General features: G+C 40.5%; 1 protein-coding gene across 2 annotated transcripts in view; it reads right to left on the reverse strand.

Moving 5' to 3' along the window:
* The window catches only part of LOC109930469 (syntaxin binding protein 5L), a 438,683-nt gene that overhangs the window by 262,509 nt on the left and 160,377 nt on the right, over positions 1-15,797 (reverse strand). For both annotated transcript variants that reach the window (XM_048602948.1, XM_048602947.1), the window contains exons 5-6: positions 13,080-13,214; positions 993-1,056 (exon numbers count right to left, since the gene is read on the reverse strand). In XM_048602948.1, the coding sequence (XP_048458905.1) occupies positions 993-1,056; positions 13,080-13,214 (199 nt within the window). The remainder of the gene's footprint in view (positions 1-992; positions 1,057-13,079; positions 13,215-15,797) is intronic.

Below are 15,797 nucleotides of genomic sequence, written 5' to 3' on the forward strand. Positions count from 1 at the left end.
TTTTCCCTGCAACCGCAGGAAGTGCTACACCTGCCCCCATACCTCCTCCCTCACCCCCATCCCAGGCCCCAAGAAGACTTTCCACATCAAGCAGATGTTCACCTGCACATCTGCCAATGTGGTATACTGCATCCGCTGTACCCGGTGTGGCTTCCTCTACATCGGGGAAACCAAGCGGAGGCTCGGGGACCGCTTTGCAGAACACCTACGCTCGGTTCGCAATAAACAACTGCACCTCCCAGTCGCGAACCATTTCAACTCCCCCTCCCATTCCTCATGTCCATCCTGGGCCTCCTGCAGTGCCACAACGATGCCACCCGAAGGTTGCAGGAACAGCAACTCATATTCCGCTTGGGAACCCTGCAGCCCAATGGTATCAATGTGGATTTCACAAGTTTCAAAATCTCCCCTCCCCCTACCGCATCCCAAAACCAGTCCAGCTTGTCCCTGCCTCCCTAACCTGTTCTTCCTCCCATCTATCCCCTCCTCAAACCTCAAGCCGCACCTCCATCTCCTACCGACTAGCCTCATCCCGGCCCCTTGACCTGTCCGTCCTCCCTGGACTGACCTATCCCCTCCCTAACTCCCCACCTACACTCACCTTTACTGGCCCCATCCCCGCCTCTTCGACCTGTTTGTTTCCTCTCCACCTATCCTCTCCTCTATCCCTCTTCTATCCGGCTCCCCCTCTCTCCCTATTTATTTCAGAACCCCCTTTCCTCTCCCCCTTTTCTGATGAAGGGTCTAGGCCCGAAACGTCAGCCTCTCTGCTCCTATGATGCTGCTTGGCCTGCTGTGTTCATCCAGCCCTGCACCTTGTTGTCTCGGATTCACCAGCATCTGCAGTTCCTACTATCTCAGCTATCATTAATACGTTTTGTTTACGTACTGTAACTTTTTTACTTGGGATTCAAAAGCCCAAATAACTCAGCTGAAGTTCCTGAACAACAGAAAAAAAATTTAAAAAAAAGCTATTTTTCTTTCTTACTTACTTTCCCCTCGTCCCTTGGACTGTCACTTAAATGAACAACAGGGCCGGGATGAGTTTTTGTAGACCTGCAAGAAAATATATAATTTTCATAACAAAAAATATTGAAAAATAAAACTTGCTTTCAAAAATGTAATAGACCAGTAGCAGCATGTGGCTTGCAAGAGCTACAATTACTCATTGTATGTCGTAGACCCTTCTACAAATAAATTATTTCCTAAACTGAAATGATTAAGAGAAAACATTAGTTGAAACATGTGGTGCAACAAATTCAGCTTAGAATGCAACAAATTCTCTGCATAGAGATTGTGAAAATGAAAAAGATGAAGTGCTCTTGACAGAATAAAAGCAAGGAGAGGCAAGTCAGCCAGGGATACCCCTTCTCATTTCATAGCTGTCAGCTAACGTCTGTTGTAGGTATTGGAAGAAGGGAAGCTCCAGCAACAATGGGACCAAGTATTAGGAGTAAAAAATAGTAATTTCATTATTAAGTCCGCCTTCCAGGAGCCATGTGATGCTATAAGTCTTCAGTTTGCCTATAAAATCTTCCAGGGAAGTTTCTGAGAAGTTGGAGAGGGATACAATCACCAACTCAACATTTACTTTGCTAATGCCACATCTGAAAAATCACATAATGTGCACTTTTCTCTGTATCCACTCACAAAGTTGTCTGTGGAGTCTGTAGACTTCTGTCTAAGTGACATGAATTTTAGTCAGCAAATATAAAAGTTCAATCTAACTCTGAACTAGTCTTCTAATATGGTCCACATGTTTTGGAGATCTTTTAGGTTGTTGGCCATTAATCCTAACGTATTAAGCCTGTTCAGACCCATTGTACTCAATTGTTAAGCAAAGTTTCATGGCTTATTTTTCTGCAATAGAAATACCTGATTCTAAAAACCATAACTCTAAACACTGTTAAAGATTCTGATAATATGCCATTGACCTCCTGACGGCTTGGTTTTGTTTGGGATATGTCTGCTTACCTGCAACGCTATGATGAACAAAGACATCAAGAACAATTTTAGACTGTTGACTATGTGTTTCTCCTGTAGATTTGCTTGTTTGTGACTGTTCAAACAAAATAGGCTTCATCAGCACAATGTTTACTACCTCTGCTCACGATGTCACGTTAATGAAAATGGTCTAATAACCCTTTGTTTGTCAAGGATTGATTAACTTTGTGCGTTCGTTTATTTAAAGAAAATTGTATTACAACTTATGATGCAGTAATTACAATAACTGACTTAATTCTGTGCCTGCAGCTTCCAAATGCAAAGCAAACTATCAGGTAAGTTGGCAATGTTGTATATACATAGCACATGAAGTGTTTAAAGGTGAAATCTCTTAAAGGCCAAGTACACATACATCATTCACAAGTGGGAACATTTTCTCTCTATTTTTTCTGTCCAGATTAGAGCAGTCCATGTCCAAATGCAGTAAGACTTGGACAATATCTAGGCTTCGGCTGACAAGTAGAAAGCATTATTTGCACCACAAAAGTGCCAGACAATGATCCTGAATCCCTCACTGTCACCATCTAAGGGCTGTCATTGGCCAGAAACTGGACTAGCCATGGAGTCAAAGTGTGGAGCTGGAGGAACAGAGCAGGCCAGGCAGCATCAGAGGAAAGCTGAGGTCGGGATTGGTCAATATCCGCCACTCTCACCTCACAGACCAATCCTGACCACTGCCTACATGCAGTCACCTATCACCATCCCACCTACCTTCGCCAGCCCCACCCCTCATCTCTCTATTTATTTCTGAGTTTTCCACCCCCTCTCCATTTCTAAAGAAGGGTCCCGACCCGAAACATCAGCTTTCCTGTTCCTCTGATGCTGCCTGGCTTGCTGTGTTCCTCCAGCTCCACACTTTGTTATCTCTGACTCCAGCATCTACAGTTTGCTATCTTAGCCATAGAGTCATACAGCACAGAAACAGTTAAGTACTGAAGCTACAAGAGCAGGTCAGAGGCTAGAAATTCTGCAGTAACTTACCTTCTGACTCCACAAAGCCTGTCCACCACTCCCACTTTGTTGAAGCTGCACTCATTCAGCCCCAACAGTAATCAAAAAGTTTGACACTATCCAACACAAAATATCCCGCTTGATTAGCACCAAATCCACAAAAGTTCACTCCCTCTACCACCGGTATACAGTGACAGCAGTGTGTACCATTTACAAGATACACTGCAGAAGTTCAAGAAGGATCTTTGACAGCATCTTCCAAATCCACAACTACTACTATCTTAAAGGATAAGGGCTGTAAATACATGGGAAACCACCACCTATTATTTCCCATGAAAAAAAAAGACTTCTCATGATTTTGAATATTTCAATCAGATCTCCTTTCAGCCTTCTCTTATCCAAGAAGAACGGTCCAACGTTCTCAAATCTATCTTCATAATTGCAATTCCTAAACCCTGGAAAAATTCTCATAAACCACTTCTGCACTCTCTCTAGTGCCGTTACATCCTTTCTATGGTGAGGTACCCAGAACTGGGTGTAATAATCCAGTTGAGACTGAACTACTAAGTTAGACCATAAAACATAGGAACAGAAGTAGGCCATTCAGCCCAGCCATTAAATGAGATCCTTCCTGATCTGATAATGCTCAACTCCACTGACCTAACATTTCCTCTAATCCTTGATTCTCTTACTGATTAAAAGTCTGTCTAGCTCAGCCATATTATATATGGGAATCCACCACCTAACATCTCTCCTGAATGGTATGGTCCTAATTTTTTAGACTATTCATTCTAGTTTTAGAATCCCCAACCAGTGGAAATAGTTTGATGGAAATCTTTATCTACCCTGTCTTTTCTTGTTAATACCTTGAACATTTTGATCAGATCACTCCCTAACCTTCTAAAATCTAGAGAAAACATGCCTAATTGCACAGTGTTCAACAGTCCATGACCATTTGCACTAGGACTTGGACAACATTCTGGCTTTGATTTATAAGTAGCAAGCAATATTCATGCCACATAGCTGCCAGGAAATTACCACAGGAACTTCTGGTGTGGAAGGAATCTGGTTTAAACAGACTCCTTTTGTCATCTGCACCTTCCTGCAGCAGTCTTGCATCTGCTTTCAACTTTTAGATTGCCTTCCTTGATGTTGTACACCAGCTGTCTGTATTGGTGGCCTCTTCCTCCCACGCCTGTTGATCAATGTCAACTAGTCTTTAAAATGTTTTGGAGGTGCACCTCAGTCTTGCTTACCAGAGCATTGTTCACCATACAGTACTGTTTTTGGCATTCTGAAATCATCCACGTGAGATCTATATCCTTCCTAGTACAACTGGCCTTGCAAGATTGGCTTTGTGAAGACTTCATAATGACGTTCCTAATGGATCAAGTCCTGTCTATATGAAAGTTAAAGATCCCCATGGTTATTGGTCAAAAGTGTGGAGCTGGAGGAACACAGCAGGTCAGGCAGCAGAGGAGTAGGAAAGTTGACTCCTCTGATACTGCCTGACCTGCTGTGTGCCTCCAGCTACACACTGTGTTGACTGTGACTCTAGCATCTGCAGTATCTGTCTTGTTCCTACATTCAACTTTCAGCTCCTCTACTGAGATTTTGTCACTTTGCTCAGCCAGTCTTGATCAATTCCTTAATCATCTCTTTCCGTCCTGCTCTGTATTCAGCGCCAATCACTGCTAAATGTTTTGTTTGCATCTCTACCCTTTAGCAAACTGTGTTGTACCAGCTCCTCAAATTCCAACTGCAATTTCCATCCTATTCTTTCTATTCTTCACCACCACACAGTTGTTCTATGGGCCATCTCCTTCACCTGCAAATGATCCCATGAATTTACTTTCATTGTCACCTGGCTCTTTGGCTTCATTCTCTGAGTTCCTCATTCCTCTGGTGTACTAAATCTGTGGCTATGCACTTCGTATACTGAGGCAATTAAGAGTTTATGCTGAATCCTCATATAAAGCTCTCCAGACCAAATATAGCCTCTCCACTTATTTTTAGCACTGTATTTTCCACTGGCTAGCTTCCAGTATCCATTGTTAACTGTTTTTTAATCAGTTCCTGGATTCTACTTCCTCGATGCAACTGTTTCCGAAGCTGGGCTTTGGTTTGTTGATGCTTTAAGTTGAATTAAGGATTGTAGACTTTAACTTTAGAAGTTCTAATATTATTTCCCCTGTGTATGAGTTTACATGCAGCACAGGACCTTCATAATCTTTGATTATGTAACCTGAATTGTCTTCAAATCCACTTGCACACGCATCTCGCCTGCAGTAGAAATATACACATTGTTTCTTTGTTTTTTTTTCTGGTCTTCGATTGATTTCTTTTGGGCCCATATCATCTGTCTTTCCTCCCTCTGTTACTCAGTCGTGTTGGGGAAGTGGTTGTTCCTAGAATGGGGTATTTTTTGTTTCTATGAGAAGCTTCTCTGCATTGGGAATTCATGGTGAGGCAACAAATGCCAATATTCAAGATTAGATCAGATAGGTAGATGAAGGAAAATGGTTGAAAGAACAGAGTGAGTAATTGTGATTAAAACCATTTACTCATGTTGAGGGTGAATGCCAGCACAGAATGCTTGAGTTATACAGCCTGTTTCTATTTCATAACTTCTAAATATTTCTCTGCACATGCCAATCATTAGTATCTCACACTAACAATCCACTTTAGCATGTTGTGTCTTTGTGTCAATATTTTTTGACCAAGATTAGGGCTACCTGCAATACACTGACAATTGCAAAGTCAACCCAAAACTTTCTGCAATTCCCACCTTTGTGCTTGAATATTTCATAATGAAATTACACTCAGTGATACACCAGAATTTCAGATGGAAATATATGTAGAGACTTACACACAAAACTTACAAGATGCGTCCTTTGCCACCTGACACATCTTCTGATGTCTCCACAAAATTGTATGCAACTTTCCTTTGCACTTGCACATGCCAGGTACTTTACCAGTGGTAGCAGAGCTATCAAGGGACCTTGCCTGCCCTTGGAATAACTGAGGTCCTTAAATGGTCTCCTCCCAACAATGCTAGTATACTGCCAGTTCTCCACAATCCCATCTATTACCCCCCCAAACCTGACCCCTGCCCCGTTACAGGGACCTGCCAACCTGGCCTTATTGAAACTCCGGATGTACCTTGGTAGTGGGCTCCATAATTCCTTAGAGAGACTGCTTATTATCTCTGCATTGGCCACTGCTCCAGGTGAAGCTACTGACATTAGAGGGCTGCTGGGCATTTGATTGGCAAGCAGCTCTTGGGGTGGAAGACTTTCTGTATCCAATTAACAGCCTCCATTTTCACCACTGCCATGTAAAATGCCAGCTATGGTCAACCTTGGTACATTGCTGGAACTTCATAAACGTTTCAAAGGAATTGTCAATAAGAAAAGCATCATACAGTATAAGATTCCATACAGGAGAAATGGCACAAAAGAAGCTGTGTAAGTACTAGCATATATGTCTATGTTACAGGTTTCCTGTATGAATACCTCAAAAAAACTTCAATAAAAAAATGAAACACTCCATCAAATGGGATGTCTGAGAAATGGGTGCGAAGGAAGTCTAAAAGAAATTGGTATTTTTGCACATTTAAAGGAGGCAGTGGAGCATGATCTCATACTGTATTACAAATAGTAACTACTTTAGTGCAGGTAAATTCGAAATGGTACTTCACCTTAACATGAGATCAGACCATAGCCAGATCTCAAGAAATTCTGCTTCACACAAATAGATAACAAAAGATACATGTGAATAAGGTAATGGATTAAAAGCCCTGGAATTATTCAAGGAATAGCCAGAAGCCTGACTGAAAAAGTTTTACAGTGTGGTGCTTCAATTTGATAATTTCCTCAAGTTATGTTGACATTTTTAGTAATTATATTTTTTAACATTAAAAAATAATTTAGTAAGATTTTAAATTCTTCATAAATTATAACTAACTCCATAACCAGTCATTAAACATTTATCATATTTTCTCTAATGCAGCTGAAGTTGTACTCAGAAGATTAACTGAGTAAATATGCTTTATTTTTGGAGGTACTATGAAAGTTGATCACATTCCCTGTAATTTTCCCTGCCACTAAGATTCATGCACGGCAGCGACTTCTGGATTCAAAAGTCAATGAGTAGGCATGCAGATTGGCCTGCAGAGAACCTCTGAGAGGTTGCATGGCCATGCAGCTTAGAAGGAACATTGTAGCTGTTTGGAGAATAATATTGTTGATCGTATTCTGACTATATGCATTTTTATTTATAAACGTTAAGATATGAAAGGATTCAAATGATGGTTAGTCTTCAGCAATTTCCATATATAATACTCAGTGCACACTACATTTAATGTTTATTCTCACAATATTATTATATAAACAGTTATTATATCAGGGTATTCCAAAAAGTAGGGGATCATGAGGTAAAATTTTTGCGTTGCGAGTCAGTTGCAGCAATGGCTACTGAGAAGCTTGACCCACTTTTTTCTCACTTTCAAAGGTCTTCTGTCTCTCACTCTGCTGCTCTCCTAAGTCTCCCACACCCCTTAGTTTTTACTGAGGAGTTGCAACAATTCTCAAGCCTTAAAATGGGGTGACTGTTGGAAAGAGTTTGGGATGCACTACATAATATACTGAAAACCATACATTACTCGAATGAAAGTATGCACGTAAGTGGAAATGTTAAATTGTGAGACCAATTTGGTAAAGTAGGACTCCCTGAAATATTATGTAGTAGGCTACTGTTCCAAAACAAAATGTTAAATATTCAAAACTTCGATCTATACTGTTAGTTTGCAAGAATGTTCTCTTAATGATCTCACAAATTATCTTAATAGAGAAAAAAGTTCTTTACATTCTCAAAAGAATGTGAAACAACAGAAGCAGACATGGGCCCTGAGTCTGCTCCACCATTCAATAAAGACATAGTTAGCCATAACTTCACTTGCCTGCTTTACCCCATATCCATAGATTCCTATAGAGACCACAATACTGTCGATTTCAGCCTTGATTATATACAATTACTGCATATCTGTATCTCTTCAGATTAGAGAATTTCCAAACTTTATATATCTTAAAATGAGAAAATTTATCCTCTCCTCAGACTTAAATAGCTGAAACTTAACCCTGTGCCCTAGAAACTCTAGACATGGAAATAGCCTCTCAGCATCTACTCTGCCAAGCCTGATCAGAATTCTTAATGCTTCAATGAAAATCTCTTATTAAGATCCAGAGAGTATAGGGCTTATTCTGCTCAATGTCTTCTCAAACCCTATTACTGGGTAATTAATTTATTGAACCTTCAACATACACCCCAAGGAAGTATATCCTTCCTTTGGTATGGAATCCAAAACCATACACTGTGCTCCATGTGTGATCTCACCAATGCTCTATATAATTGGTACAAGGCTTTCTTACTCTTATAGTCTAACATTTTTGCAATAATTCAATTTGTCTTCCTAATTGCTTGCATGTGAATTTTTTGTGCACCTTGTATAAAGGCTGCCAAATCTTCTGAATGCTAGCATTTATTAATTTCTCATCACTTAAAAAATTGTTTTACACTGTTCTTATTGAAGAGAAGAACACCACATCACACTCATTCTACCACCTTATTGTTGCTTACTTAACCCGTATAAATCCTTTTTCAGACTATTTAGACTAGAAATTATTTTGCTCCAACCTTTGGCAACAGGGTAGGGAGTGCAATTTGTGACCTGGCCATGAGACCGGCTTTATGTATGCAAGTGGCCACTTCATTTTCTGGATTGGAGAGAGACCGTATGTGACTTCCCTGGATTCTGCTGCACTGCCAAAGTCATCTGTGAAACTCACGGAGCTGAGTGCCATTGTGAACAAACCATATGCTCTAAGCAGTTTCTCTTTTTTGAAGGTGAAACCCATAATAAAGAGGAGTTGCAGCAGTGAGCTGCAAGCTACTGGAAAGCAGAACTGAGAAAGGAGAAGGATGGCACACCAGAAAGTCATAGAACGTGTGCAGCATAGAAAGGTCATTCAGCTTACGTTGTCCATGCTGACACATTGGGAAGAAAGAGGTGAGGAAATGGCTCCTGTTTTTATTGACATGATTCACAAGAGATGTGGAGTTAAAGAAAGGAGGCCATGTTGTCACTGGTGTCTATGAAACTCTAAGACTGAGTCTCCTCAAGCCTTAGAAACATATTGCCTGGAGGGCTAATGCCCATAGAACATAGCAGAAGTGATAGAAAATATTTAATGACTTCAATCAGGTGGCCATGGTAAGTGAATTAGTTGGCAAACCACATTACCCATCACCCACACCCCACATCTTACACTGTTTAAGCATCACACCCTCAAATTCACCCAAAAGAACTCCCTTAGACTTAGAACGTACTCTTAACATTGTTATGCCACATCTCAACACGAGTATCATTTAATCATGCAACTCTATACTCAATAAACAACTCTACTCACAACTTACACCAATATATGACATACAACATAACAAGCGTCTGCAAATCTATTTATTTAGCCATGGCAGACATATCACTCAAACACATTGACATGATCACTGACTTTTATCCCTCTCTCTTCCAAAGGTTTTGTGGAGGAACAGCAACCACCCATTTTCACGAGGAGATGCTATATAAGTTTATATTCCACAGAGTCAGTGACATCCAGTGTTGACGAGGCCATTCAGGAAGTTGATGTTTTTCACATACTCTGCTCTGATTCCTCACCTTCATCCTGAAAATTGCCTTGAAATTGAAACTGCAGATGGAGTGATTGTGGATCTCCAGTTTTCTTCCCAACTATTTCCTGTACTTCTGTGCTTTTAGAGTGAAAGAAATATCATCAGCTCAGTCACTGGACCTCTGGCAAAAGAGTGAGGGGAAGAGATCTCTGGGAGGAAACTCCATCATGCTACCTTACACTTGCTGCAACCAACACAAATACTGGCACTGTGTACACTTTAGAGGCTAGTGTAGTTGGAATCTTCATCTGATGAATCACTGGGCATCAGCTGGTTGTGACCAGGACAAGGAGATAGGTCAGCTTGTGTTTAACTCCCCACAGAGAAAGGTCTAACAGTCGTTCTATTGATACTGACTATAGGAAATCACTGATAACAATGTACACTCAGATGTTTGGTGTCTTGGCAGGCCCACAGTGTCTGGCTAGAAGTATGAAGGAGTCCAACTCCACTGTGGTACAGAAATTCTTTTCACTGTAGTAGTGGTGGACACGTTCATGCCTGTACTTCTGACCATTTTATAATTCAGTGTCACTAGTTGGTGTCTCAGCTCTTACTCTGACACAGGGAGAAACCTCCTGATCTCTGTGCTGCCATTGAAGATCCTTGACTGCTGGTATGTAGACTCAGATTACTGCCAGGATGGATGAAGATCTCATAGGAGATGCAGGCTCTCACAGCAGTCCACCAATCTTTGCTTCAGCAGATTATTAAAACTGCTGAGGTGCCACCTCAGGGAGTACAGTGCCACTATGGAGCCACAGCTTGCTGCTATCCCTGAGAATGTTCACATGAAAGTACCTTATAGCTAGATAATTACATTGTATTTAAGTGTGGTCGCTGTTGTAATGTAGGAGAAACAGCAGCCAATTTTCATAAAGCAAATTCATACAAACAGCAATGTGATAGTTATTAGGTAATATGTTTTTGCGATAGGAACAGGAGTGAGCTATTCAGCCCATTCAGCCTTCTCCACCATCCAATTATCTCCATGTCCCTTGATGCCATTGGTCTCCAGAAATCTATCTATTTCTTCCCTGAATATTCTTAATGATTTAATTTCCTCAGCCCTCTTAGGTAAAGAATTCCAAAGATTCAGCACCTTTGGAGTGAAGAAATTCCACCTTATCGCCGTCTTAATTGGTCTACCCCTTATGGTGAGATTCTGTCCCCTAGTTTTAGGCTCACTCAGCTAGGGGTAACATCCTATCTATATCCATCTTGTCACTGTATTTAAGAGTTTTGGAAGTTTAATGAGCTGACATCTCATCCTTTGAAACTCCAGTGAACACAGGTCCAGTTTCCTAAATCTCGTCTCAAAAGACAACTCCGCCATCTCAAGGATTAGTCTGGTGAACTTTTGTTGTGCTCCTACCACAGCAAGTGATATTGGTTGAGTGATAAATAATGCCGGGATACCAGGGAGAAATCTGCTGCTTTTGTTCAAAAGAATGGTGTGGGATCTTTTACATTAATCTGAACAGATAGAAGGGGCTCAGTTTAACGTCTCATCCAAAAATGACAGCTGTCACAGTGTAGCATTGCTTCAGACTGCACTGCAGTCTCAGCCTTGAGTTTTGTGTTAAAGATTGCAGGACTTGATCTTGGAATCTTGGGAGTCAGAAGCAGGAATGCTACCAACTAAGGTATGCCTGACAATGGGTTTAATGGAAGTCAAGGTGTGACTGAACAGATGCAGCTGCAGAAAGATTCATGGTGTATAGAAGATCAAAAGGTACAGCCACTGAAAATTTGAAAGTGCAGTCGTAAGTGACTGGGTTGTAGAGTTTTCTTCATGGTTAAGCACAGAAGGAAAAGTGTTTAGGATGGGGAAGAGGGATATTGGTGGAAGGGGACACAGAAGTGCTCAGATGGCCTTAACTTTCATTAAACAGAGGGAGTAAGGATAGTGAAGGGATCAAGGGAGCAGCTCTGACAGAGTCAACATAGAAGGAAAAATTTAAGGATGGCAACTCCTGTTCATTTCTCCACCATCCCAAAACTGTACTTCTAAATACTATTATCCTTTCCTGTTTTTAAAAAATCTGCCCATCATAACATTCTAGAAAGTAGCAAGTAGTAACTAGAACCACATACACCAGCAGATAATTTGAAGTGGACTGTTGCATTGAACTAAAAATTGATTGTTTCTTAAGTTTCAGTAAATTATTCCCACTTCAAATACCTTTCCTAACCATACATTCCTGCTGTTATTTGAAAGGAACTATTATTCTTACAAAATCAAAGAGCAACTCACCACATACTCCAACAAGTGAGGTAGTTCAAACCCACTGCTATGCAGAAGCAATTCTGTAACTCCATCACTGAGAAGCTACTTGGTGCTCTCTCCAGAGACCCCCTTCTGAGAGCCAGTTTTATTCCCAGAAATCTGAACTTCCCCTTCCAGGGTCTAGTTGGGCCACATGGATGGTGAAGTGCAAATATGCCATGCTAGAATAGCAAAGTCAAAGACAACCCACTTATTAGATAAGGGGCGTAATTGTAATAGACTGTCCGCCAGCAAAGGAGGAAAGTATACTGCTGGAAGTGCTTCAGCTTTTCATCTCCCAAGCTGCAACTACCTGGGGATACACCTCGTAGGAGTAGATAAAAAAGTTAATGGCATTGAAGATATTCATTAGTGCTTTGCACAATGTTGTCTTGCTTATTTCTTGCTATTCAAGACACGTGTTTGCCAATTAAAACAAATGAATTTTGGTGGAGTAGTAAACTCTTCTTGGATTGCTGTTGGTCTTGATATTCTTAATGATGCAAGGGCCTGTCACCCATGAAGTTGTACAAATTGATAAGATTTCAATGCTGGATTTAAGGACTGGATGAGATGTTTACAGATACTGTGCATTGGTGACAGAAGGCCTGAATAATGTTAGGGAAAGGGATTCTTTAGCAGAACCTCTTCTGCTGCATTAAGAGCTCTATTCGGTGGAAACATTGCTGGTCCTTCCTTTGTCTGGACATGTTGCTTCCTCGTCTCAATCCTGTTGCTCCTACTCCAGTCTCCTTCCTCCAACTGATGAAAAATTTGCTTTGTGTTGCTAACTAGGAATAGTCAGGACTCATGAGATTCACGCAACACTGTACTGAAAGGTGTAACCAAAACTACATTAAAAGCCATAGTTTTGTTTAAGAGTCCAATGGTCTGCTTTACCAGAAAACTTATTCCTGAATGACTTTTGTTGGAGTGTGTTCATATTCCTAACAATAAACATTTACTTGATGTTGAGGGGATCCTCTTGTCCACAACCTGCTAGCCTCTATGATCAATGGGGAAGAAAGAAAGCAGGGAGTACTGGTGCACATTGATGTGACTTTCCTTCCACAATAATGATTGTTACTTAGTCAAGGATGATACTTACAGTTCTATTGCTTTATTCCACATGATGACATATCCCGATAGGACAAAAGACTCAATATTCACAACGTACGTATTTCCTCGCTCTGTGCCCACATACAACCATTTACTCTGGAAAGGGAGATGGCAGCAGGTAATCCTGGATTAACAGAAACATAAGTTATAACATAAAATATTTTAAAAACCCATTAAAATATTACACGTATACAATAAAGGAAAATAATTTGAGAGGATAATGAGAGAAAAGAATGGAGAGGATAAGACGCAATAAGGTGTGGGAAGGGATGAGGGAGAAAGGAAGAAAGATGAAAAGAGAGAAACAGTATGAAGAGACAATTGAGAAGAATGATGGAAGAGGGGAGAAAGAAAGCCTAGTTAAGTCAATAAATAGCACTAGGAAAAGGTCACCAGATGTGGCTTGGTAAGGAGGCTGAGTTTAAGCCATGAAAATTATACTTAACAGCAAAAAAGCTGTTCATGAAGCTGAGGGATAGTTTGGATGAGTCAATGATTCCCAGTACACTTAAAATTTCTAAAATCCCAAATATTTAGCCCTTGTCCGTCTGTTCATCACAATATTCCTGCAGCTGATCTGCTGAATCAGGTCTTAACCTTCATCTTCACTGTCCTTGATCCCTTTAAAACTGTTATTTTCTCTCAACTTGACCATTAAACCTGTACAACCCTCATTTCCACTTGCTTAAGTCCAGCAGATGCAGACTTGAATAGGTACTGTAAACAACTGTTGCCATTCACTACCACTTCCCTCCCTTCCCCTAGTCTACTAGGCTGAAGTTATCCAAAGTTTTTTGTTGCTCCTGGCTTGAATTTGAATCTTTCCCTAGTTTCTCCCCAACACATTTTCCTCTCTTCTATTTTTATGTGAGTGAATACCTGCTCTTCCTGGCCCCTCATCATCTCTACTACTGGCTATTACTACGGTTTTCCAAAATAATAACTTGAGCCCCAATAGACATTAATAGTCTCAAGGGATCTCAAGAGTTGAGTAATTAATAATTGTATCTTTTTTTACCTAATGTAATTGTACTTTGCATTACCCAAGTATATAGTTTCATTACTCAAAGCAAATTGTGAATCATAAGAAACCATAAAATGGGTAACCCTAAGTAAATAAAGTCCTTCAAAAAATTATCTTGAAAGAGAAATCAATTAACAGTCCATGCAATTAAAAAGAAAACTTGAGCAAGTTTAATGGGAAGAATGGATTATTTGCAAATGTTCAAAATCGATTGTGATAACTATAAGCTACATATCTGCCCAAAGAGAAAGCAGATATTACCTGGTTAGTGGAGCTTTGTATTAAACAAATAGAATGCAAATAGAGTTACATTTCAAGTGGAATGCAGTTCAGTTCCAGATCTTCTGAAAGGTCGTGCAGTTGCCAAGGGGAAAGACCAGCAGAGAAAGGAAACTGCACATCTGATTAAACCAGTGATTCCATGTTTCTCTGTTAATTATTTGACAAAACATATGTACCTATCAAATAATTTAATCAGCATTACATTATGAGGAAAAGGAAATGGAAAGTTCCTGTAGGTTTCTGCCTTTTCTGTTTTCTGATTCTTTTTATTTAATGTTTATAGATTGCTGTGCTAAAATGGGTTAATATAGAGTCAGAGAGCTGTACAGCATGGAAACAAATCCTTCGGTCCCATACATCCATGCTGACCAGATACCCTAAATTAATCTAGTCCTATTTGCCAGCATTTGACCCATATCCCTCTAAACCCTACCTATTCACAAACCCATCGGGAATGCCATTTAAATATTGTAATTTTATCAACCTCCACTACTTCCTCTGGCAGCTCATTCCTTACACGCACCACCCTTTGCACGAAAAAGTTGCCCCTTAGGTCCCTTTTAAATCTTTCTCCTCTCACCTTAAACCTAAACCCTCTAGTTTTGGACATCCCCCATCCTGGGGAAAAGACCATGCCTATTCACCCTATTCATGCCCTTCATGATTTATGAACCTCTATAAAGGTCACCCCTCAGCCTCTGACACTCTACGGAAAACAGCCCCAGCCTATTCAGCCTCTCCCTATAGCTCAAACCCTCCAACACTGGCAAAGTCCTTGTAAACCTTTTCTGAACACTTTCAAGTTTCACAACATCCTTCCTATAGCTGGAAGACCAGAACTGAATACAGTATTCCAAAAGTGGCCTAACCAATGTCTTGTACAGCCGCAACATGACCTCCCAACTCCTACACTCAATGCACTGACAAATAAAGGCAAGTATACCAAATGCCTTCTTCACTATTCTGTCTACCTATGACCTATCGTCATAATTGATTTGGAGATAACATTGCAACGGTCCTTCTAACCTTTCAGCAAGGTAAATCTATTCAGTCAAATTTATTGTGAGTCTCAATCCTCAATTAGGTGTGATTTTAAATTATTTTAAGAGCTGCCTGGCACACCATGCAAATTAAGACAGTGAGAAGGCACTTGATGATGCTGGCTCAATCACAGGGCCAGTAAGTATGATGCTTCAGCTGCCCAACAGGCCTAATGGGCACTGCTGAGGCAGATCAGAGACCTCAACAAAACCTCACTCTCAGCCAGCTAAATAGCAATAAAATATTCAATATAACAAGGTGTAGAGCTGGATGAACACAGCAGCCAAGCAGCATCAGAGGAACAGGAAGGCTGATGTTTCAGGCCTAGACCCTTCTTCAGAAAAGAAGAAGGGTCTGAAG

This window comes from Rhincodon typus, chromosome 11, assembly GCF_021869965.1.
Source record: "Rhincodon typus isolate 14 chromosome 11, sRhiTyp1.1, whole genome shotgun sequence".
NCBI classification, from domain to species: domain Eukaryota; kingdom Metazoa; phylum Chordata; class Chondrichthyes; order Orectolobiformes; family Rhincodontidae; genus Rhincodon; species Rhincodon typus.